This window comes from Fusarium sambucinum, chromosome II (genome assembly GCF_050947815.1).
Source record: "Fusarium sambucinum isolate potato_lamoka chromosome II, whole genome shotgun sequence".
In the NCBI taxonomy this organism is placed as follows: Eukaryota; Fungi; Ascomycota; class Sordariomycetes; order Hypocreales; family Nectriaceae; genus Fusarium; species Fusarium sambucinum.
The window spans coordinates 6,784,213-6,805,827 of record NC_139293.1 but is presented as its reverse complement, the minus strand read 5'-3'; the positions used below and the strand labels follow the sequence as shown (position 1 = coordinate 6,805,827).

At 50.0% G+C, this 21,615-nt stretch overlaps 2 protein-coding genes across 2 annotated transcripts; both read right to left on the bottom strand.

Moving 5' to 3' along the window:
* Positions 1 to 391: 391 nt before the first annotated feature.
* FSST1_009192 (uncharacterized protein) lies at positions 392 to 3,459 on the bottom strand (the record flags this gene model as incomplete). Its single annotated transcript, XM_083226145.1, has 4 exons — positions 392 to 537; positions 588 to 1,262; positions 1,966 to 3,084; positions 3,171 to 3,459. 4 exons carry the CDS (start codon positions 3,457 to 3,459, stop codon positions 392 to 394), a joined length of 2,229 nt encoding a protein of 742 aa, XP_083085153.1.
* Positions 3,460 to 16,203: 12,744 nt separating this feature from the next.
* FSST1_009191 (uncharacterized protein) lies at positions 16,204 to 18,880 on the bottom strand (the record flags this gene model as incomplete). Its single annotated transcript, XM_083226144.1, has 2 exons — positions 16,204 to 16,451; positions 16,510 to 18,880. The coding sequence occupies 2 exons, from the start codon at positions 18,878 to 18,880 to the stop codon at positions 16,204 to 16,206; spliced, it is 2,619 nt and encodes an 872-aa protein (XP_083085152.1).
* Between the last annotated feature and the right edge of the window lie 2,735 nt (positions 18,881 to 21,615).

Genomic DNA, 21,615 nt, shown 5'->3' with positions numbered 1-21,615 from the left:
AGCAAACGGTATGTACGTCTCTGAGCTTGAAGCCCGCATTTCTCCCATTCCATCATTAATATACAGGAGCCGCTGGGTGCCTTAGATGTCCTCGATGCGCAAAGAAATGAAAGCCCTGAGGAACTGACTAACGCACACTGAAAAAGAAACCATGTATGCAATAATAACGACGTTGCAAGCGAGGCAGGAAATGAACAGAATTGGGGTAATAAAAAGAAGATCGGATACCAAATTAGATCCGGTCGCAGAATGGTATCGTTGAATATCAGACAAGCAATGAGAACCAATCTCTAATATCGATGATGCAAATAGTGCGGTTTAAACAAAAAAGAGCAGTGCTTGGGTTTCTTGTTTTTCGACGACACGAGATCAAACAACAAGTCGATTGGATTTACTCGTCGTCCTTCTTCTCTCCACGTCGCATACGCTCGTTCCAGCGTCTCTTGCCGGCGCGAGTCTCATAGTGAGGAGCAACAGTCTTAACATCTTGCATAACACTCTCGACAGCAGCTCGCGTTTTGTTGCGGTAGCAATCCACTACCCATGGTCAGTATCGAAGTTATCAAGAAGAGTAGTTGCCAACTTACATGCTCGCTGCAAAAACACAGTTCGGCCGGCAAAGACTCGGCTTTGGAGCCAGGCCATACGATAGCCTAGATCATTAAGGCGGACCTCCCTGCCTCGGATGGACTTCCTCATTCGGGGAATGGCAATTTCCCCTGTGGACTCGCCCATGGGAACCTTGACCATCTCCTTGCCACTCCTATTAACTCCACGACGGCTGGACTCACGGCCCTCAGTTTCCTCGATACCATCATCGTCTTGATCATCACCAAAGAAGCGCGATCCAGTGGCGCTAGGAGGAGGACTTTGCATCTCCCGTGGGAAATAACTACGAGGGAAGACACTTGCACCCTTACGGAAGCTGTCCGGGATCTCATTGGTATCAACTCCCTCAAGGGTTACCCTGACACGGAGGCGAGATCCACGCACATTGTCTTCGACAAGGATAAACTTTCGCTTCTTGGCTTCCGGGATATCAGGGAAAAGATCGTCAGGCTCATCAGCGTTGGCTCGGCTGTGGCGCTTAGCTGGGACAGCGCCCCCAGAATGAGGAGCCATATGAGACATTGGCGCACTAGTGGGGTAGGGCTGATTGTTATATCCAGTAAATACGTGGGCTGGTCTCACATCGTCGTTACTTGAAGGGTTCTGGGCTGTAGGAGCCTGGTGGTGATGGTGTTCGTACGAGTTGCCATCGCCTATGAACAGCCCGAGTTAGCTTGTCTCCTTACATACTTTCGTTCTGTGTTTATGATGATGAAGCGGATGAGAGGAGGTGAGCAAAAGATGACCAAACTCGAGCTGTCTAGCTTTAGATAACGAAGCGAGACAACGAAGCGATAAAGCTTTTGGGTAATTGAACCAAAGCAAACGATAAATGCAACTTTTAAAGCCAAAAGGCAGATTGAACTCGTCTAAGAGTCGCGGAAACCCAGCGGCAAATAAAACAACTAACAGTAGCAGCAGCAACTGTGCAGGCGCGACTTTATGGTAATGTACAGAACTGTGTCAATCAAAAAAACAGAGAGTTCCTCATAACCCCTCGAGAGCCACTGTGGCATGCTGTATAAATATAAGTGACGACTGCCTATGTCGTCCTGGACAAGTGATAGGCGAAGAAGGAGAAAACAGATCCAGTTCCCAAAAATCGAATCGCAAACCGAAATAACAGAAATTGCAGAGGCGCGATGAACATAGCCACTGCCGTAAAACAATAATTTTTGTGCGGTAATAAGGAAAACAAGATGCGTTTGGTATCAATTAATCAACACAACGGTGGTCAAACAGGGCTGTGCGGTGTGATAAGTTGGGCAGCGAATACTCGGGGTGGGTAGGGAGGCCTTGCAAACACAGGCAGACATGAGGGTGTTCGTTAATTCAATCACATCTGGTGAAACATACCAACTTCATCCTGTCCACCTTGTCCTGATCCGTCGGGGTGAGCTCCTGGTTGGTGGTGGTGCATCGGTTGACCCATGCTACCGAGTGCAGGCTTGCCCATGGAGGCGGGACTAGGTCCCATGGGTCCCGGGCCGCCAGGCATCCCTGATGGTCCGCTGGGGCCTGACATGTGTGCGGCCCCGGGATGTGGAGAAGCTTGAACTTGCTTTCGCTGGTTCATCTTTGCCATGCGACGGACTCGTCGACTACGGAGTCGAGGGTCCTGGTTGCTGTTGCGCCAGCTGTCCACGGCTCGCTGGATGAGGCCTCGCTTGCCTCGGAGGGGGATGTTGAGCTCGGCCAGAGCCCAACCAACACGGTTGCAGTCGGTTTCGTACATCAGACGGTTGCCACGGTACTGGTCCTTAGGGCAACATGCACGGGGGTAGACACAATTCTCCTGCTTGAACTCGGGGGACAACTCGTCAATGTTGACTGACTCGACGTCGCAGCGAATGGTGTACTCCATCTTCACTCGATCCCTAGAATACTCGAAAGCGATCCACTGGACACCGTTGCCATCCTGTCGAACCACAAGAGGGGTCGTGGCAGGGATGGGTCCAGGGGCTGCGCTTGGGTTTACACCAGGTGTGGTGTTTCCTGGGCTCTGAAGTTGCCCGCCATTTTGAGGGTGATGAGCTTGTTGCATGGGAGAGGACTGTGGCTTCTGGAGTTGGAGAGGCACTTGAGGCTCAATCTTCGGCCGAGGGCTGCCTGTCATTCCCGCATGCGCGTGCGCGTGCGCGTGCTGCGCAGCATGCTGGGTCATCTGGTTCTGAGGTGCAGTTTGAGACATCATCATGGCGGGCTGAGATGTCATTGACTGTTGAGGGTGGGGCGCATGTTGCGCATATGGCGATGCGGTAGCTTGAGGGGGCATTGTTTGGTACTGGTTTTGAGGCTGATAGTACATGGACTGCTGCATATGCTGCGATGGTGGTTGGCCGTAGATGCTTCTGTGCTGATCATGTTGAGAAGGGGATGCGACTGAAGCAGGAGAGTTGGACTGAGGTGTATGATAGGACATTGGGGGGTAGGGGGGTCTCGGCATTTGTGCTGCGGCCATCATGTCTGAGGTATCTGAACAGCATCATGTTAGCATTGGCATCGCGACGTACTTCCTGGCATTCAGAAGTACAAGAAAGCCAGAGAAGAACAAGACTTACCGGCGGATGTGTATCCGCTTGTAGCACCTGGGGTGCTGTAAGGGCTTGGGTGGTTGTAATAGTTGAGGTTGTCCTGATTGCTGGGTGCTTGACCACTGGCTTGGTAACCTTGAGGGAGCGAATGAGTCGACGAGTACGCGCTTTGGTGTTGCTGTTGCGGCGGAGGGTGAGGCTGCGCGTGATGCTGCTGATGAACTACACTCGGGGGTCGCGAGTGTTGTAGATGTTGGGAAGGCGGATGACCCTGTTGCTGGTGCTGTGAATGATGCTGCATAGAGAGAAGACCCATTAGTCAGACATGGACGTGACGTGTAAAAAGATGAAGCTGTCAGGCACGGCCAAAGAAAGGAAAATAGTATAAAGTCCAGGACGCGTTGGTGTTTTATTTTCCCCTTGCCAGTGCCCAGGTCTGGGGAGCTGGTTTAAGTGGATGTCCCCTGGTGAAGACTGGGATTGCACGGGTGAGGCGGGCTAGGCTCGGAGTGGTAATGATGATAAAGCGACCCGGTTCTCGCGGACTACAGCGAAAAACACGGGGGGGGAGGGAGCAAGGGGGGTGGCTATACCGTTTGGCCAGGTATGGTTGGCAAGACAGGACAGTAATCGGTACCTCCAGAACGTCTCCGTTTCGAAGTTTAGAAGCTCGTGTGCTAGGGATAACGACAAGAGAGCAAGCCTTTGGAGCGCCAGAAGACAAGATCGATCGAAGGAAGGGTGTGCTAGAGGGGGGGCGACGGGGGGGAAACGAAGGGGCAGGGGAGCGGGTATTTGAACCAAGATTGCAGTATGGGGATGAGAACAAGGTATGATTTCAAGTGGATAACAGAAAATGGACAATTGGACCAAGGGTAATGAGCTGGTAGACGGGATGGCAGACCAGGTAGGTGCTCGAACCAGCGGATGGGAACCAGGAGTACGAGGCTTGTCTGGCAGTTGAGCGGGCGCGACCAGGCCAGGGTTCAACTAGAGCGAAATGCTGTAGAGAGAGGGAGGGGTTTGTGGTAAATGAGCATGGATAACAGGAGAGTGCTGCAAGTGCGCAAGTCCGCGACAGTACCCATGTCGCAGAAGTCCCAGGAGCATAAATTACTTTGGGATGAAGACAAGAGCGGTGGACAGCAACATAGTCAAACGTCCTAGATGAGCGTTGACAAGCTTCCGCCGCAGAAACCACACAAGTGCTCTTCCTGCTACTTGCAGACCCGACACCAGAACCCGCCAGCAGAACCAAATGTGGAGGGGTGTAGATAAGTTGAACAGTGAGAGAAAGAGAGACTTGGAGGCCGACGGAGCAAGTGGGGTGGTGTGCCTGTGGGAGCTCAAGGCCACCTTCAAGAACCAGAAAAGAACACTGCATCCATGCACCCACCCGGTCAAAAATCTCGACACATCCGTCAATCAGGAAAAAAGGGGACGGAGGGGTGACAAGCCAACAGGCTTGGGGTCGCGGGTGAGTGTAGGAAACGAACCTGGCCCTCTGTACCCGCAAGTCTAAGGTACTGGTGCGTAGCGTGTGTCGACAGGCCAGGCAGATGTCTCCGGGGAGGACAACGCATGGAAGAAACGTGACAGGGGTCGGCTGGGTTTGATTAAGTGGCCAATGGTCGCCTCACCAAGGCGCCCAGAAAGGAGTAGCTGCCCAATAGGGGACACCAGAGCCGGGGCTAGTCAACGGGCCAGGAATACGCCGGGATTGGCTTTTGCCTGGTGATCCTATTTTGGCCACAGGCGGTGTGGGTAACGCTTCTCAACCGTTGTATTTCATGGGCCCATCTCCAAGTAAGGTCCCTGGCTTCGCGCTGGCCCGCCCCCAAAATGGGCACTTGAGCTTTAACTGGACTGACACACAACGGTCACTGACTGCGTGAACGATGGTGTACAGAGTCCCGTCCGGCTCTAGGTACCTGCAGTGTACCGCATGTCGACGCGTGAGATCTCGCGTGTACTGGCCGTCTTCCAGATTGATTGTCTCCGAATCCTTTGACTGTAGACATCATAGCTTGCCTGCTTTGGAGAGAGGATGCTTGCTTGTGTCGGCTCCCTCACTCGAGGTCCACCCGATGCGTCACCACTTCTACCTCGCTCGGGAGAAAGTGTCACAGAGTGTAGCTGAGGCGGTGTCCAGTCTGTCGCGTCACATCCCGTTCTTCCTGTCGGTTCTGTCGACATTTGATAACTCATCGGTATTCTCTAACGATCCATGCCCGGAACTCTGAATCAGAGGGGCAGGCCAACATCTGCAGCCCAGTGCCCCACAGGGAAAACAGCGCCGTGCACACAGGCAATTCCACCAGGAATAGTGCGGTCAGGGTTTGCCAAGCTTTGTCGTTCTGATGTCCGTCCTTGGTCGCGTACAATGTCCTTACAGGAAGAAGAAGACTCCTCAGCTGAGTCAAGCGTCCTTCTCGGCGTCTTTCTCAGGCATCATCCACCGGCTGCTGGTCCGCGTAGCCGCGGCGCGTCATTGACGAGATTGGGGTTGTTTGGTGCGGTGGGCGTTCATTGGCAGCCTGACACTTCCACCTTCTTCGCCAGCCTCGCATCCCTTGGGTGGATGTGAGTCGAGCTCTACCTTGGTGGCGTTTCTGTGGTGCGCAGATACCGCGATCTCTTACAGCCGTTGGAGAGCATAAGGTTTTGGTTTTTCGGATAACCGTTTGTTGCCTTTATCGTGATTTTGTCGGCATTTGTGGTTCTCGCAAAACGGTGTGGCTGGTGCTTGTAATGTCGCTGGGCGTCGATTTGGGACCCAGAGGCCGAATAGAGTATTCTGCAATGTCCCGCCTCTTCTCCTCTCTCCAATTTTTGGGGGTTTGGCATCTGCACACCTCTGTCGACGCTGGCGAGTCTAGCCACCCCTCCCCTAATCCCTACCGGCGGGCAAGCCCCGGTCATGGTGAAACAGAATACCCTGCTTTGTCCACCTAGGGACTCCTGAGCTGGTCAAGCTTGCGACAGGTATATTGCACGGGTATGTCAAAGCCTGGTATTCCCGAAATCTTCTGATAGTACAGAGTAGCCAGCCTTCACTTGAGGCTGTGACCAGGGTCTGTCAAACGCGTTTGTAGCCGCGACGCGTTTGGCAACGAGTTGTTGCTTGCGCTGGAAAAGAATCGGCCGTGCTATGATTACTTTTCAAGCACTTTGATCCGATGTTCTTTCCCGTTGGAGATGCATAATAGTGATGGTGTAAAAGAGAGAACTTGTACTTACGGGATGCATGGCGGGCTCCTGTTTGTAGCCGCCTGAAATCTGACGATTCGCGGACATATTGGCAGTCATGAGAATTAGATCAACGGAGATTTCTATCTATCGTTAAGGTTAGTTAGCAACTTGTCTCAAGCAAAAAAGGTGGTCGTGCTAGGCTAGTAAACACAACGCACGACGTCTGCTCTACCAGGATCTTCGTTGTTGAATAGAATCAAAGTGGCGTGATTCTTGATCCTGTGACAGCAACACTCAGTGCTTCAGAAGATATCCCACCAACGGAACCTTTCTGCCAGGATACAACTCTCGGGTTCTGTGTGTATTTGCAAGGAAAGCTTGAGGCAAAGAAGTGACATACCTATGCAGCAAATGGTGCGTGTCAAAAATGATGGCACTAGTAAAGCGTTGTGTTGTTGACTGGTTTAGAATGTAAACGGGGATGGGAACAGAGAGGACGGTCGTCTAATGCTTTTAGTAGCAGAACAGGTCAGTACTATGTAGGTATTCTGAAGTGTAATGAGATGAATCATTCGTATGCGCTCTCCGTACATTTTTATTTAATTAAATAAAAAATGCAAGCAAGGCAAAAGGGATGGATGGATGGATGGATGGCTGTCTCCTTGGAGGTGCAGTAGCCACTAGCGATCCCCTGCGGGTCCCAATTTCGTGGAGGTGAAAAAAAAAACCGGCTCGCAGCAAAAACACGGAAGGTAAACCGCGAATTGGAATTTTCCGCGACAGGAAAACCTGCCTCGACATCAAACCATTGTTCCTTTACGTACCTGAATGAATATGCTTCGTGTGGCTGTGATATTTTATTACAAGTGGTACGTGGGCAAACTAAACAATCTTTTGTTGGTAACGTCTTTCCACGTGCTGGTCCCGAGAGCGCGGATCCCTGCAATTCGAGATCACTGTAAAAATCGCAATGGTGCTGTGCCGAGAAGTCGGGTTGATGTGACAGGGTGCGTAGGACGGTAGTGAATAGGTAGGTAGGTAGATTGGTCGCTGTGCGCATATCCTCATAGTTAGCCGGAACATTTCTTACTGTTTGGTCTCAGTGAATTATGTGCATTTACATGTCCTGACATAAGGGCATAGTAATAACATACATACCTACATAGGTACTCAGAAGATGCCTTCAGTAACCTTGGTAGGCAGGTAGTGTGAAAGTGGGTGCGCTTACAGAAATCTGGTCTGGGCAACTGTCGGAAGTGGCCAGAGCGTTGCAGCTGGGATAAAGTGTTTAAGAGAACAACAGCAAGAGGTCAAGGTAGCGTAGCGATGCAAGATATACTGCCCCAGCCCAGGGCGTTGACGACCCTGTGGCTTTAGTCATACAAGGTATTTGAGACTAAAACGTAGCAGGGTCTGAACCCAGGACGATACGACAACCCCGACTTGGCTGGGTCCGAGATGCTGGAGCGACTTCTAATAATTGTTGGGGAATTACGGAGTGACTGGGCAGCAATCACATAACCGAGCAGGTATACGGTGTAATGACGCAAATTGCAAGTGGTACCTAGCTTGTTGCCCAAATCCACTTTGAGGAAGACAGTTCAGTTAACCAGCTCAAGCAGACCAAAGCGATTAAGGACTGAAGATAAGGTTGTGCAAGCAGCAAACTAGTAGGATTGGAAAGCAAGACAAAAACCATATGGTAGCCATGTGTGGGCAGGGGATGGTGAGCTGCGATTAATATGATAGTGCCTAGCATAGGTAGGTACCTACGAGACACTCTTAGGGAGTGCCGTAAATGAACATAGCTTGGCGGACCGTTGGCACAACAGACGTCGTGAGCTTTGCAGATGGTGTCGGTCGGCATCTGGGTGGGACCGTTGCCTGTCAAAGACATCTTGGGTCAGCGCTAAGTCTGGCCGGTCGATGCGGGAAATAAAGTGAAGCAGGGACCGACGAGACACCCGACCGCCCTGACATGACATGGCCTGTATGTATCAGAGGGACGATCCTGATGTGTTTGCAAGTAAAGGATTGCGTGGTATTCTAGTGTTCTCCTTTGGGTATGTGCGAAAACTTGTGCTCTCTGATTAATGGCTTTCACCAGTCCTTTCTCCCACTGACGGGTCTAACACCTGTAGCCAATTTGACCGGCGCTTCAGGCGCGCACAATCAGTATTATTTGCAGACTTTTTGTTTGTGATTATCCTTGCTGATGAATGATGCCAACTTTTTGCACTGCAGGATTGGTTGAGTAGATCTACCAGTCCAACCCGACACCTGGGAGGCACAAGCCTTTGCGGCAGATGGTTCGAGGGCAGGGGCTTAAGGTGCCGCGCATGCCCATGTAGCAGGGCTTTGCAGACTGCTGCAGATTGATGATCTATATATGAAGTATTGTCACACAACTAGGAACTGATGTCGACGATGTATCAGCCAGCAGCAGCCCATATAAAAGGCACAGTAAGGAAGGCTGCGACACATATGTACCAGTGTCGAGCGCTCTGTCGAGGTAAATGTACTCCGTGCTTTGCCTGCAGGCTTAACAAAAGCAGGTTGTGCTGGGGGTTTTTTCCCCAAAGATGCGGTTGAGCCTCAAGAGTCAGCCAGTGCCTGTGTTCAAGACACATAAGAAGAAGAATTTGGATGTTGCGTATGTGGCGCTCGCTACTTCTACTTCTAAGCGGTCAAGATGGATCGATTGACATCTCAAGCCAGTTCTTGAATCCCCGTCAAATCTTGATTAGATAATTGTCAACTTTATTCTGGGTGCTGGTGATCGTCCTTCGGCCCATACTATAAGCTTGGGATGCATCAGCTGCTTTTAAGCCTGTCCCTTGCTGTCATGCTTGGTTTCTGCTTCTAGAGTGCTTCTCTGAACATTCTTTAGAGAACCAGGGTGGCCTAGCTGACACCGTTTCTCCTAGGGCAATGCCATCGGTGCTGGGGGTTCAAAGAAAAATTGAACCCTTTTTTTGGTGGTGAGAGCTTATAGCGAGTCCCGGGTTTTTCTTTACACCAAGGAATATGCGGGAGTGCGTGCAGCTGACAAGCCACGTTCCGGGATAGGTGTAAGGGTGCCATGGAAGGCCAAGGCAGGGTCATTTCAATATTTCAACATAGGGTAGGCGTAAAAGGCGCTAAGGTATTTACAAGTTAACATTGCACCATTACCAGCAAGGACGTGTAGGGTAATATACATCTTAATGCTAACAAAATGATTTAAAATGCTGCTTTATATGCATAGAGTTATTCCGGTTAAATATTAACTAGCTAGGTATCTACCTGCTTACCCAGTTACTATTCATCTCATAGTTATAGAATAGATATCTAATTTTCGATTTAGATAATAAATATTGCAAACGTCTCGATTTTATAGCAACGAAAGTGCATAGGTAGATTGAAAACAATAGATAGACTACAATTGTTTGATATCGGTTCAAATACCAAGAGTTTCTGATTATTGACTGACCGGGTCTCTCATCTCGACAGGGAACTTCAGTTTCAGGGGTTAAGGTTTAACGGCCAACGGTCGACGGTCAACCTTAAGACACCGTTGTTACCAAACCTGGCACCTTTTGACCTGGATGCTGGGAGCGGGAGACCAGGGTAGCGACGGGTGGTCCGTCAACTCGGGGAGGTGGAGTTGGAGGGGAGGGGAACTCAAGGGAGGCCCCCATGCCAGAGCCCACGGCAATGGATAACCCATGACAGTTTAACCAAGCAGGGAAGACGCACATGTGGCATGTAGCTTAAAGGTTGGCTTCTAAGTGCCACTGCCTTACCTAAGTGCCAACGGGACCGACTTATCGAATCGAGAATTAGGTAGGTAGATAAATGACTACCTACAGCAAACCACAAGACAATTACAATAACCGTGGTGGAGGGATCAACTAATAACTGCCATTACCCACGCAGAACGAACGACATTGACGGAAAATTCGTTCAAGGACGAAACCAGATAGTTAAGCGACGTTACGAGATAACTAAAGGGCCACCAACACCAAAACAAACGCACCAATATCCACCCAATGGCCAACCATCATAAATTAGGTGAATAAGTTACGGAACCGTCTCGATGGCTACCTATTCTGGTCTGGTAAGGGGATCTTTTTAATCTTAGGAGGGGCGCCTCTATTACGGCGACCCACCCTTCGTCAGAATAGCATTTTACAACAGTACGAAAATATTACACAATTTACGTTTGTTCATGGGCGTTGTGTTCGCTCTCGCGATAGTATGTGTTGCATTACACTGGACTCACCGTGAGATAGGTACAGAACACTACAGGTGATGCGAGCACGGCATGTACGAAGTCCGTGCAACTGTTGCTGGATCTACCAAGAGAGTGACGACAGCCTACGGTGACAGCGACAGCGGCGGTGAGTTTTCTCTTTCTACCTTACCTACCTAGTCAGGTACATGTCAGGTACATCGCTTGAACAAGTACCTTGTAGAGGTAAGTACAGAGTACCTGCCTCACCTGCGCACTCAGTAGCGTTCGACTTGTCGAATGAAAGGATAGCGACGGGAGCGAAGCATTGGTGAAATATTTTCCAAACGACAAAGGATGCCGCCTTCCTTAGACTAGGACTAACTAGCTGCCTGCCAAATCTCAATTGAGGTAAATGGCTCGTTGCTGGCGCTGGCTGGTGACAACGGCTTAATTACATGGAAGGATCCCCCCACTCCGGCCAAAGTAGTGGCTTGAGCATGTGCCGCACTTGGACAGCCTCCCGCGCCTTGTTCCTGACTCAAACATCAAGGTTTTCCTTTAATGTCAACAACAACAACATCATCGTCATCATAGTGATTAACTAAATTGACTGCGCTAGATCAGCCTTGTCTCCTGGGACCGACTTGAAATTTTTGTTCATTTCTCACTCTGTCCTCAACTAGGTATCTCACGATCGCTGAGTACACAAATATAGCAGTACGTCCATGTGCCAGAGATACGGCCGCGATTGACTCACCTAACGACCTGACGAGGTACATTGGTTTCTCCTCACATGTATCAAACTTGTCGACGTCTGAACGCACAGCTTCATGTAGTCTACTGTACTGTACATGCGTGCATGCCACTAAGCGTCCCGATGCTTATGCAGTGCAGGTGGGGAGGAGTGGTGTAAGGCCTAAAAGGACTAGGTAGAGGGACTTCTGGAGTAGTGGTGTGTGCAAGTCCTCCTGATCCGCAGAAGCTGTCCTAAACTAACTTGGGTCAGTTAATTTTAGGACGTCGCCTAGTCACCCAAACACCAAACTTGTCAACATCTCATTTCCCATCTCATGCACGGCTGACAACTCGCTGTTACCAACCTCACTGCCTCGGTCGTGTTACTGTACAGGTTCGATGTCGAGTCTGCCTGTGGGCCTTGGGACCTTCTCACTTTGTTCTAGTGGCAGTTGCTGCTTCATCCTCGATGTTGCAATGTGCTGATTTGTGACGGCCCCATATCTCATGTGGTGTTATTAGCCCATCAGTACACACATACTATCAAGAGTAACATGCGGGTTCTCATGTTGCGACACATCGTTGATGGGAATTCAACAAACAGCGCATCTACAATCGCCGCCACTGAAGTTGTATCCCCACTGTCCTCCGAGGCACAGCCGAAGCATATGATAATATCGCATTGCACTCGAATACACGGTTCCCTGATGCCCAGCTCATCTTAGAACTGGAGCCTCATCATGCATTTTGATAATTGGTACTCCATTCCCGCAGCAGTAAAGTTACACTGCCCACGCATACGCATGTTCCCAGCGGCCGAGTATGGCTTTAGAAGTCACAGCTCCTGCCCGTCGCTGTCACCAGTAAGATCTTGCTAGGGCCATCTAAAGATCCACGATCTCTTCACTTTCATCCGTCGTGGGCTTTAGCTGTATGGCCCTGGGCATGACCGCTGTCAAACATGCACAAGGCTGTCACAGACCCTGCCCGGCACTACCATCCATGGAGATGTACGATCATGGGCATGCTGTGCTGTGCTTAGTTGTGACCGCAACCTGACCCATCAATCTCTTGACGATGTTTAGATCCATCCTCGCAGCCCTACCGTTGGAGATCGACCTGGGTTCAAGGCTTAAACCTCATCCTAGTACAGCCTCTGGGAAGTTGTCGGCCAGATTATAAAATACCATAAAAATGCGTGAGTGTTGCGACAGGATGATGCGATGGCTATTCGATACATTATACCAAGCATAACGTTATGTTCATCCCCTGACCAATGCATATACTTTAGCAGTCAAACGCTTATCGCACGCCTCAGACGAACCGACAGTCGCATTTATCCTTTCTCTTCCCATAATTTCCCAATATGAACGACCAGACCAACAACACTCGTACCGCGTCGCACCCTAACGACTTTATCTGACGAGTCTCTGTGCCTTCAATCTCTCTAACTGCAGCAACATCCTTCGACCCACCACTGGAATGTCGGTCAGGGATGCCAGCCCACTCTCAAGTCGAGCAACTTACGTACCAGCCGTTGTGGGACCCTGTGTTCCCGGTTGGACGGGGTCCGCCATTTCCAGGCACAGCCAGGATGCGAAGAAGGGGTGCGGCCGCCATTCCCCGGACCAGGGGGGGCCCGTATTCAAAAGACTAATTGGGACGATATGACCGGCAAGGGGGTTCCGCTTCCACGGCGGTTCACGATAGAAGTGCTGCAGCCAGATTGACTGAGCCTTGGAGCTTTTACGACAAATCTCTGAACCGTCTTGACTATGCGCCCGAGTTGATGCTCCAGCTTGTTTTGTAGGGCCGCTTCCTATTCATCAGTCTAACTGCCGGTATTGCCAAAGGGCCCACAAACGCGTAAAAAGGAAATTGCCCGTGCTTTGATTGATACCCGTCAGAGAATACGGAGCATGATCTGTTCGCCTCGGTTTAGCTAGTTTCGCTCAGTCTTATGTTGGTTCGATGATGAGGTACGTAACCATCCAGCAATCCTTATTTGCTCGATATTACAGGATGAGTGAGGGTGGTGAAATAAGCTCTCCAAGTTCACGTCCCCGATGATACTCTGCACATTATCCACAACCGACGTTGCCAACCTCGATCTATGAACTCGCATTGTGATTCTACCTATCTCACTTCTCGAATATAGCACCATGCATTCTCACTAAGCAATACGCCAAGTATGCTCACATGGTGAGAGTATCATCCAGCTGATGTGTATTGTCAAGAGAAGAATAAGCCCTCTGTTGCACAATCACCACTCCCACCAGGTCGTCTGCACCTCGATTGGCGTGTGCTGCTGAAGACTTTACGTGGTGCTAGGCAAGTGTTGGCTTGACATGATCGTGCAGTTCATGCGAACAGTGATGCAGAATCACTCATTTGCGGCAATCGACCCAAAATTGACAGGGTGTGTGTGTGTGCCTTTTGACAGTCAACGGCTCCAGGCTATAGTCTACTATACCCGCAGACAACCTTGAAGATCTGCTAGTGCTGAAGAAGGCAAGACAGATTCATTGTTATGTATGTAGTTTGTACAGAACAGATCCAGGTCATGTTTCTACGAAGTATTCGTCTGCTTACAAGCAGAATCCTGTACCAGCTGTCACATTGACTTGGATGGGCTTTGCCATCCTGACACCAAACCGCACTTCACGTTCTAACGCGAGCGCCAGTTATTCAAGGTCTTGCCACCGTCTTTCAAACAGAAAACCCTGTTGTTCGTAGTGAATCCCACGAGGTGCCTATGCTGCCCGTCCCCCCACGCGGCTGTTATCTCACTACGTAGGCGAGCAGGCGCAACATTCACCTTCAGTGTTGAGTCTTGAGGTCATTGTCTCTAGTGGCCAGATAAAAAAGTAAAGAGGGCTGTCATTGCCAAATGAAGCAAACGAAGTTGCTGCGGAACATCTCCGCGGCCCCTCTCAAACAAGTGAGACATCTTGAGAGTGATATACATAACTGTAATCACTTACAGTATAGCTATGGGTCGCTATAATCTTTCACTGTATCTAGTTATAAATCACGCAGCAACATAGTCAGACAACGACAGACAGAGAAAAGACGCAATCTGCTGGTGGGCTATCTTGTTGTCAAAAACTAAATTATGCTTGATGGTGTGAATTTCCAGACGTGTCTCTATCCTCTCTGTGTCCGCCGCCACAATCAAGCCATAGATCGGCGGTTGGGCTGCTCTTAGGTTACTATTCTTGGTGATGGGTTGGCAAACAGTTTCTAATAGTTTGTGTAGTGTGGTGCCAGTCTGGAACGTCGCGACCGGCAAAATACTCTCTCTCTCTCTTTTCTGACTTTAAACATGTCTTGATCGCCTATCCCTATAGCCGGACTTGGATACTTGAAACGTCTACATTCCTAACCACGGCGACTAGCCGCCCACCATGGGTCTCACTTTGATTCAGCCATAGGACATGATATGACACAGAAAAGCCCCTCTACTAACCGCTGGCCTCTTTAAATGAGTTAACTAAACTGCAAAACGAAAGTCACTAGAGATGATGCTGTCCTGAGAATCCTTCATCCCAGAACCGTCTCTTCCTGTGTCCAACCAGCCATGGTGGGCACGAAACAGCTTGAAATGCGGACAATAGCCTTAGGGCTAGTGTCCTATTTTTATACTCTTGTACTTCTCTGGTGCATATATAGTCTCGTGTGAGGAGTCAGCGAGAAGTTTAGATGAGTGAAAATGATAGGGAGGCGTAGATACGTCTTGAGAGCTCATCTCATTCCTTGGCTGCTTCTACCCGTGATACTAACGACATCAGGATACTGGCGCATGATGCCAATCACATCCGCGTACCCGCTCTCTCGGCACAGAGGCGCCAGCAAAGGGCCTTGGTGATATTAGGAGGCAAACCACGGGTGCCGGCCTTGAGTCCAGACTGGGATGTTGTACGACATGTCGAGAAAGCTAGAGCAGCGACCGCTCTCATGTACAGGACAAATGTTGTTTGGACGGTGAAAGCAATATAAATTACGGGTGCCAGCATGAGGTGGGCGAGCAAGCCTTTCGTGTCAGGTCTAGATTACCTCTTTGAACCTGCTACTGCGGGCACTGGCATAGGTACAAGACCGAGGCCCAGAATGGTTGCGTCTTCTTGGTCTCGTGATTGAGACAATTGGCAACCTCTGCACAGATCTTGTTCATCTAGGTGTGGCAGTCCTTTAAGCTCTATGCGAGCTAGGAGCCGTCCTAAAGAATGCTATGAATTCACATACTTCGAGTGTCACTTGCCTGTGCTTGTCAGTAGTCGAATAGGTTGTTCATGGCAGTCTAAGCCAAGCTCACACCTCCCTCTCAGACTTGACACTAACGAAAAATAGACATAAACATAGGGATAGCCCTACGAGTTTTCTCAATAGAGTTGGAACTTACTTGCTAGTTAGTGTATTATTGAGTAAGCAGTTCGGCCTTATCCCCTTTATCACATCTGGCTCCATCTCATCAACAGTTTGCCACCGTAGGCACCCGACATTAAACTGTTGCTACCCAAATCGTGACGTGTTAATCGCTTGACTAACCTTTTTCTTCAAGCTTCAAACTCAAAGATAGTACCGGGCCGTCTGTCAAGATTCTCTTGGCCGAGAACGAGTTAATAAAGCCTTTCCATACCAAGGCCAAGGCATTCGCATCATATGTAACATTATTAGTCACTGCAGAATGAAGAAGCCAGTACTGCAGATGTCCTTGAGCCGAAATGTTATTTTGTTTATTTTACGTATCCTGAATGCCTCGCTAAACCGCTCAGTTCATGCTGATGATATATGTTAAAATTCGATATAAATCCGATGGTGAGATCCTTTCATTGAACGCATTCAATATAACGCTCCAGAATCTAAAGAAAGCAGTCATTGGTGGTGGTATAGTTCTTTATGCGCTTGCTTGTTGGATTAAGCTTCCAGAACAGACTCGCGGTCCCGGTGGCTGCGGTGGTGGTGATGATGATCAGAATCTCTTGCCTTAGTGTCGTACTCTTCCTCATCTCGGTGACGCCTGCGCCTTTCACGATCCTTGTCTTCATAATCCGACGAGTCGTCTTCACGATGGCGACGATGGCGATGATGCCTTTTTCTCTCATCGTCGTCTCTATCACGATCCCGATCCGTTTCACCACCGTCTTCATCGCGGCGTCGTCTCTCTGCGTATGAGGTCAGTGTATGTTCCGATAGATGAATGAACCTAAGCTGTGGACTTACCCCGTAGAACCTGTGTTGCTGAGGCATACGCTTGAATTTCTTCCTTGCTAAGTACCCGAAGCACAATAACGAAGTCGTCTCTGACCTCGAATCTCTCCTTCCCAATAGTCAGAGCCTCGGGGTTCACAACCTTGCGGCTGATTTTAGTCCATTTTGCACCTGCAGGTGCTTCTCTGGCCTTTTTGTCTTCTTTGTGAGGTGCAACACCCTCGCGGACAGGATTTGGCTCCTCTGGGAAGCTGACCTTGGGCTGTTTCAAAATACCCTTGAGAGGTTTCTCGTCTTTCTTGTCACGAGGAGGTGACACTACACGGACTTGTTTGTCGTCCAAAGAAGTCTGCTGCAATTCACGACCACGGACTTCCTCTCCAGGAGGACTGGGGGGTTTTGAGTCGGGTGAGGAACGGCGTTCTCTGGACGACCGAGACTCGACCACGGGTTTGGAGTCTCTTGACGGTGACGAGGAGCGTGAGGTGGTTTCAGCGACGGCAGGGGATTCCTTTTCTTTCTCCTTGTCGGTAGTGCTCAAGGCCGCAAGTTGATCCTTAAGTTGCCTCAAATCAGAAGTATCGTTAGGGTTAAATGCATTTGAATCGCGGCGTCTCCTAGTTGATCTCTTGCCTTCATCCGAGTCAGAAGACGAAACTACCGCCTCCCCGTTCTTACGAGAGTCTCCAGGTCGGCGGCTTGTGTCTCTGGAGCCACGGTCCTGGTCTCGTTGCCGTGATTGATCTCGCTGTCGCGATCGATCGCGTTCCAGGTTGCGCGGCCGTTCGCCCTTCATTGATTCTCGCCGCCTGTCACGATCTCGTTCACGCTCACGTTCGTCGTCAGAGCCCTTGCGTCTGCTGAACTCTTTTTCACGCTTGTCGTCGTCTTTGATTGCAGGAACCAGTCCCACGGCAGTCGCAGCGATGCCCAGGCCGGTGGCCACCTTATCACGGAATCGAGTACGCTCCTTTTCATCATCGTCACTACCCTTCTTACTCTCACGTCTATCACGGCGGGGCTCTTTCGAATCAAGCCAACTTCGGCGACGATCATCGCGCTCATGCTCGGTTTCACGCGGCAGATCTTCATCGGAGCGTTTCTTGGGCTCTTGGCGGCGTTCGCGGCGATCATCGTGTTCATCAGCCAGATCAGTTCGAATGCCAAATCCTCGAGAAGTGACGCGGTCATCATGAAAATACGGAGTCTCGTGCGGGCGCTCGTGTTCATGGGAACGCTCGAGTTCAGGCTGTTCACGAAACTCTCGCATTTTCCTCTCGTCTTCTCGGCTACGGTAGTAGTCATCATGGTGCGAAGAACGGGGCGGTCCTTCCTGGTACAAAGACACTGGTCGAGGCCGTCTCGTCGTCTCAGTCGTGGCAACGAGAGGGACATCCTGTTTTGTCGATACAGGCTCCGGTGTCTTGGAAGGTATCGGGGCATAATCTCGTGGGCTTTCAAACCCTCGAATCTTATCGAAGCCACGAGTACTAGGTGGAGGGCCTCCTCGGTTATCGTATTGCCGGCTGTTCGAGGGGCTACTTGTGCTTGTAGTTATATAGTTGCGACTCAAGTCGGGACTTGTATCGACGTTAAACGTTCGCTGGTCCGCATTGTAATTGATGTTGGGGCGGTAGTATCCGCGGTCTAGACTCTCACGTCTTCGAGTTCTTGTCGGAGCCGATTGGTCAAGATCATAGCGAACGAGTTCGCCCGCATTGGTGTACTGATACCCATCGTCTCCATAATCGACGTTGCTGGAGCTTTGGCGTGGGTTGCTCTGGTAGATACCAGAGTGACGGTTGTTGCGGTACGGATCGTCGCGCACCAAACTGTTGCTGCGGTCCCTGCTACTACGACCATAGCTGTCGCTACCTGACTGGTCGGCATATGAGCGGGCTGTGCTGCGTGAACGTATAGATGAGGCAGGTTGTGTGTAGAACTGCCCATCGCTCGACCGATACTCGTCCCGCATGGGACTTCCGGGACGGGCGTTGGAAGAATGAGAACTGGTACCGTTAGCACGGTCCTTTTGGGTGGTCATTACAATAACCGGTGGCCGACTCGTGGAATCGAGAGTGGAGGACCTCTGCGCTCGAGTAACATCTCTAGTAGTTGGTCTGTGTGATCGAGGATCCTGGGTAACGGCGTACGTGCGAGTCGTAGTGTTGGGAGTCGGTGTTGTAGAAGTAGTCGTAACATATCCTCGTGGTGTTGTCGTTGTTGTTGGGATAGGTTGTTGCTGACGGGTAGAAGTCGGCATGACATGCATATCACCAGCATACAGAGAAGTATAACCAATGCTTGACGGCAATGAAGTCCTCGCATGATTCGAGAACGTAGCCGCTCGTCCAGAGGACGGGTAGCGATAACGGTCCGTCATGATGACGTGGGGCTATCAGGATTGGAATACCAAAATGATTACTCAGTTGTCAGACTATGCGTGCTGCTGGAAGCCGACAGCGACTGAAGTCAAAGTCGAGTTGTGAGAAACGTTGGACAAAACGTGACGCTGTGCAGAAGAGCGGTAGCGTTGGGTCGCCAGGCGTTGAAGTGAGTGGAGGGCAGCAGTGGCGTATTGTAGTGTAAGTAGTCCACCAGCGGAATGACGGCAATCTACTTTGAAGCCAAGGCCACGTGAGGAGGGGTCGAACTTGGTCGGTCCTTGTCAGCTTTGGCTAGCAATGACAGGATTAATATTTGGTAGTATAACAACGACAAGCCCAGGGTTTGGTAATTTAATGATGGCTCCGGTTTAAATGCCCCCGGATAATTTGCTCCTCTGGAGTATTTGTTGAGCGAGTCTCAGTCAATTCTGGCAGTATTCCTCTCTGATAACTTTGGCGTTGAAATCGGATGATAGCGGCCAAGATGACGCCAATCTCGAGGAGTTACCACGAGGTTGACAGTAACACTACCTCGAAACGTGGCCACTGATTGATTGAGGAAGACAGAAAAGGGATTCTCCGCTGTTTATGCAACCAAATCGATATTTGGCTTGTTTGCTTGGCTGGCTCTTTGGTCGATTGATGGATTGGTGGTCGTATCTAGGTAGACAATTGGAGTTGGTCCCGCTCATTCCTGAACCAGTCAGTCTGGAACAGAACTACACAAATTGTCAAGAAACTGAGATCACGGAATACTTACGATAGTAGGTCTGAAACAAATAAAAAGAAAGACGACCGGGTAAAGGATGTCAGTCCCGACAGTCGACTTTTCTTTGTTCTGCGCTGTGTGTGTGTTTGTCCTTGTACGAGGGTCCACCACCAAAAGGTGGTCGAGGTGGGGTGAGGGGCAATATCAGAAGAACAAAAGGCAAGAATTATGGAGAGATTGGGAAAAGGTGCAGAAAGAGAGAATGGAGGAGAATATGGCAGAAGAAGCAGTTGGCGATGTTTTGTCAGAGAGCCAATGTGCTTTCTCCGGAAAGGGCCCCTGGGCACGCCAGACGGTTCAAAGAGAAGTGATATGCTCCGTTATGGTAGCTAGTCCGACGGTAGACTAATCCCAACGTCTTTCACGCGGTATGTATTGAGGTAATGGGAATGCCGATGACGATCGATGCGGTGGCGTGGAGAACGCAAACTGACTTTGTACGTACAGATGCAAGCTGGGTACCTGGACAGAAATTGGCGTCAGTCGAAGTCACCATGAAACTGTTTTTCTCAAAGCCCGCGTGGATGGTACCTAGTCTCGGTAAGAGACAGGGAGAACGTCACCAGCCCAGGATGTGCAGTTGCCAGCGCCAAGGGTAATACATACAGGGACCCTTCGATCGAGTACCTCTTGTCTGCAGTTGAGATGATATGGGTGCATGCAGCAAAGTTCTCTTGCTGGATCTCACTGGATACCTGTTACAGACTCTATGTGATTCGCTAGGTTTTATTTCTTCAATTGCAATTTTGTTCAACGTCGGTCTTGTATACTGTTGTTGTCTCAACACCGCACACGCTAGAGGAGAGTTGGGTTGAATCCCAAGATATCCCGCCGTGTCTGGGCGGAGCCGACTCTGTGCTTAGCGTTTCTGGGCTTTCCGTCAGGGCTTGCTAACTCAAATAAGTGATGGAACGTTTGAATCTCTCTGGGATTGACAGTGCTAGCGGAACAATGCTTCGGGCGCAAAAACAGAAGCCCAAACCCAACAGAAGAACAACCTTGATCCCAGACTCGGGCGCCCGGGTCTTGGGCTTCGGATAGGTCCACCAGGGTTTGACTTTGTCAATCGTCCGCTTACTGCAATATAGTGGGGATGGAGTTGTCAGGCTTCGATGCCAGGGTCAGGGACCTTGTGAACCCTTGGTTTTGAGACAAATAGCTTATAGACCAAGACCAAGGTGGGCTGCCTGACCTGAGCTAGAACCGTTGACCGTGCTGCTTCTTGAATCGTGAGGCTCTGCAGCTATTGTGTAGATTTCTCTGTTATCCCGTTATCCCGTGAGTAAAAAGTATGTTTGACTTTGCGGTAACGTTAGCTTCTGCGTCTGGTCTGGGCAATGACGCTTCCCCTCGGCCTGGACGAGTTTCCACTGCTATTTTTAAAGCTCGTTTATCTTTTTGTGGTGAATGTTAAACCCAAAAGTTACACGCAAGAACGACGAAGACAATTAGGACCTGAACAGATATGCAGCCAACGTCTCGCTGCTGAGGATAAACTCCTGGGTAAATTGGATGGCTTTTTGAGAATGCAGATCCGAGGTGAAACAGGCACAAATGAGACGTCGGCAAGGTTACTCCAAATCAAGTGGGTAGCTTGTTGAAGCCTCAACAGAGTTTCGATATCCGGCAGCGACGATAGTGCTAAGTATAAATTGATCAAGATTTGCTTCACAGGCAGGCAACGTGCAAATAGTTAGGTGGGTAACATGTGCTATCCTGACGAGAGAGCTTTTCTACAAACAGGACGACACATCTGTATATAGGTTCTGGTTAACAAGACGAGGAGAGAATGGGACCTTGATATCGTAGCCGCCAAGTATGAAGAGGCAACCAGCAACGGGCCATTATTTCTCTGCCCAACTTGACCAACACCATCTACCTCATACCTTAGTACCTAGGTATGGGATGAAACATGTGCTCCTTCTTGTTTGGTCAACATATTTTTGTTATGGAGCGTTGACA